The following is a 4167-nucleotide window of genomic DNA, read 5'->3' on the forward strand; positions in this document are numbered from 1 at the left end:
CCGTAAGAAAAGGACCACATATGTCGGTATGGATATAATCAAGTAATCCTGTGCTTCTAGTGGAACCTTTCTTAATTTTCTTGGTCATTTTTCCTTTAATACACTTAATACATTTTTCTTCAAAATTGGAAAAGTCTAGTTTTGGTAGTACTTCATTTTTCACGAGTCAATTTATTCTTTCTCGTGAAATATGGCCTAATTTTTGGTGCCACAATTTAGATAAAGTCTCTGTAATTCTTTTCCTCTTCTTACATGCAAAGTTTTCTTCTACATTATAAAACAATAGAGATTCCGAAAAATTATGATCTAGACGTAATTTATAAAGATCACCATCTTCCAATAGACCATAACCAACATTGCGGGAATTGAAACTTATAATACATTAACCATTTCCTAATGTAAATACATATCCGTCACGATCAAGTTTAAGAACAGAAATTAAGTTTCTAGTAATAGTTAGTACATATAAAGTTTCAGGTAAATTTAAAATGAAGCATCCTTCTAGAACTAAAGAAAGAGTCCCCACGCCTTCCACTTCGGAAACCAAGCCATTTCCCACTTTAACCGTCCGCTGGTTTCTTGCCATCTTCCTTATTGTACGGAATCCCTGTAAAGATTTAGAAATATGTACAGTGGAACCAGAGTCAAACCACCATGTATTACAAGGAACATTAACATTAAATGATTCATGAATCATAAGATTTAGGGCAATACCTTTTTTCACTAGCCATTCCATAAACTTTGAACAATCCCTTTGATAATGTCCTTTCTTGTGACAGAAACGACATTTAGGAGTGCCTTTAGTTATGTTAGTACTTGCTCCAGGTGTAGAGAACTTTTAGGGTTTTGACTTTGAATGTGCTCTTTTTCTTCTTGGAGTCAAAAGTGGTTAGGTGAGCAACATCATGCTTTTCTAGCTTTAAGCGTTCTTCTTCCTGAACGCACATGGCAATCAATTCGCTCATCTTCCATTTCTCCTTTTGAGTATTATAGTTAATCTTAAAAAGATCAAACTGAGAAGGAAGAGATGTCATAATGAAGTGAACTAAGAAACCTTCACTGATTTCCATGTCTAGAGTTTTCAATTGATTAGCCATGTCATTCATCATCATGATATGCTCACGCACTCCACTAGTCCCGTTATACTTGGTAGTTAACATTCTAAGGATTATGATACCAACATTAGTTTTTGAGGTACCTTTGAATTGATCCTCAACCAAGTCTAAGTAAGCCTTAGCATTTTCCGAATTAGGGATGGCTCCTCTAATGGTAGGAGAGATTGAATTCTTGATTACCATAAGTGACATTCTGTTAGAACGCTCCCACCAATCATGAATTTTCCTTTGTTCTACCGTTGAATTATCGGCAATAGGAGGAGGAGCATCATGCCTTAAAGAATAATCAAGGTCCATAAATCCCAAGGCCAACTTAACTTGTTTTATCCAAGTACCAAAGTTATTTCCGTTCAAATGTTCTATTCCGTGCAAATAACTGGAACCTGATCATAAGTTAGATGTTGTTGCATGTAAAGAATAAATATTATGCTCAGTTATGACTATACACACCAAAATTAGGATACAAAATAAAACATATCAGATAAAAATAATGACATATTACTAACACCAAATAATAGGTAAAATTACACATATCATGTTCAACTATTAACGTCTCGTTGGTTCAGTTGGCAATTGAACTTAAAATGTTATATTAAAAAAAAATAACTTTCTTAAACATATTTATTTCAAAACACCGTTGGGTAAGATGAAACAAATATATTTATTTCCATTATCTAAATTGTTAAACCAATTCACGTTGGGTTCATGGAATAACAATTCAGGCAATGTATACTAGTGACTTAATATTAGTACTAATAGTGACTTGAGTAATCTCTCGTTGGTTTGATTAGTCAAATCAATTAAAGTACAAGCCATTTAGAATGGAAACAATATACATGAATAAATTAAATAATCAATTTTCATACTACAGTAGGCATGCATTTAATAATTTATTTCCATTTTATAGAATCATAAAGGAAACCAAAGCATGAGTATGTTAAATTTGCATTTAATTCAGGGCAGTATTTGATCATTTGTATGCACTAATGATGATGAATGATAGACATTCGATTTAATTTCATCACCATTTTATTTGCATAGTTGTTAATATCTAGAAATATCCATGTCGATTCATTAAACACTCATCATAAGTTGGTTGTGGCCCCATGGTAGAGCACTCACTTTACAAGTGAGGGGTAGGGGGATCAAACCTCACTACCACCAACTTATATGGGAGATATGAGGGATGACTCTGGCTTGCCAGGGTTCGAGTCCTGATCTCATCCGGTTTTACCGGCATCTCGCTGTCGTGCCTTTTGGCGGGCGTGGGGGGTCGGGTTTTATCCGGTGAATCCCTCAACAGGTGGACCGCTAGGGGCTCCGTCCGTCCGGATTAGTGGCCGGCTCGGGCTACCTTTAGCCAATGGGGGCCGAGTACGGAGTACCCGGCGTTACTTAGTTGGCCGTTAAAAAAAAATCAATTCATGGCAAGTCATTAAATAAGAATTTAAATCTTCAAACTGATTATTTAATTCAATACAATTTGTAAATCAACTAGTAATCATACCCGTGCGTTGTCGCGGACCGAGTTGGTATCCTGTTATGTTCGTGTTAAGAGGATTCATTTGTCAGTATCTCTGCAAGGGTGAACGTCTGTTGATGCTCCTATGCTAATATAAAGAGCTTATTCAATCTAATGTACATTTTTTATGCTTGTTAACTCCATAGTTTCTACTGCAACAATATTAAGATATTTAACATTAGATAAGCTTATAACAGTGCTTAAGATTTTTGATAATCTTTTAATATTAAGTTGGATATGTGAAGTCATCACCATTTTGCAATCTGTTGCAATATCTATGTTCATTATGGTCCGCTTATCATCAAAGTAGTAGTTTCAAGATCTTAATATCATCACCATTTTGATTTTAAGCTAAATTGTGGACCAATTGTACATGGCTTAATATTCTTAGACTTGAAGACATTAGTTAATAGTTAGTATATATTATATGTATACGTATGATAGAGGCAACATTCAAACACTCTATAAAATTCAAAATCGGGTTTTTCTTTTTTCTATAGGTTTAAGAAATGAGATACCTTTATCCTATATAGAAGCAATCACTATCCACTACAATTATAAAGCCAAAGCAATAGTGTAAAAACAGTAAATTACTTTGCTATGAAACCCGCCTTTAGTGAGTTTGTAACGTGAATGATCAACAGGAACAGCTCCAGAATCAACCATTTCGGTACATTTCCAGTCAACAACAATAGAAAAGCAGCAGTAGGCATCAGTAACATAATCAACAAAAAAGAGGGTACGTAGTTGGTATGACAATATGAAATAACTGATAACATATATACACACATAGAAAAGACGCAATATATAACATGAAAGAAAGAAAGAAGCAAATCTACGACAAACATAATCAGTCGAAAGATAAAACCCTAACCTGAAAGTCTGAAACTAACGTCGTCTGCTACCGTGATTCGAGTGATCGCCTACGATTTCATTCATGCTTGTTCACAGAATGGTAGCAGCTATGACGGCGGCGGCGCAGAGACAAAGATGTTTGGCTGTACACCATGCTTCACAGAAGGTACTATTGTTGCTACAGTAACGTTTGTGAGTGTATCGGAGTGACTCCAAACCGGCGAGGTGACCACCACAAAGATGCAGCGCACGGTGAAGAGACGGCGGTGGGGGTACAAAAAGATTGTGGTGGTGAGATAGAAAGGTAAATATGAATGTAATTAAACGGTGGACTTTAAGTGTGAGGTTGAGAAATCCCAAACACCACTAAAGTCCAAAAAAGTTTTTGTACAAATCAATAAGCATAATGTGTTTATCATGATGCACAATTTCAAATGAATAGTAAATGTAAGACACAACACAAATCTAAGAATTGTAATATATATAATTTTCTTTCCAATCAAAATCTGTATGCGTCATGTGATAAAACATTATCTATATAAATCAATTATTTGAAAAAAATGGCATGATTGATTTATCACGGATTATTTGGAAATCACAGTAAACCTTTATCACAATGATTTATCAATGAAAAAAATGGCATGATAGATTATTGAATCAAATTTTCACATGACT

At 34.7% G+C, this 4167-nt stretch overlaps 1 protein-coding gene across 1 annotated transcript; it reads right to left on the reverse strand.

Moving 5' to 3' along the window:
• Positions 1–809: 809 nt before the first annotated feature.
• On the reverse strand, positions 810–1412 carry LOC143603773 (uncharacterized). Its single transcript, XM_077080475.1, has one exon. It carries the CDS (start codon positions 1410–1412, stop codon positions 810–812), a length of 603 nt encoding a protein of 200 aa, XP_076936590.1.
• Between the last annotated feature and the right edge of the window lie 2755 nt (positions 1413–4167).

The sequence above is a fragment of the Bidens hawaiensis genome, unplaced genomic scaffold (assembly GCF_021521415.1).
Source record: "Bidens hawaiensis isolate Kalapana, Puna unplaced genomic scaffold, B.hawaiensis_p1.1 tig00062682_1, whole genome shotgun sequence".
In the NCBI taxonomy this organism is placed as follows: Eukaryota; Viridiplantae; Streptophyta; class Magnoliopsida; order Asterales; family Asteraceae; genus Bidens; species Bidens hawaiensis.

Bases quoted from the DNA above. Each gene is read 5' to 3' on its own strand.
- LOC143603773 (XM_077080475.1), bottom strand. From the start codon at position 1,412: ATGGACCTTGATTATTCTTTAAGGCATGATGCTCCTCCTCCTATTGCC.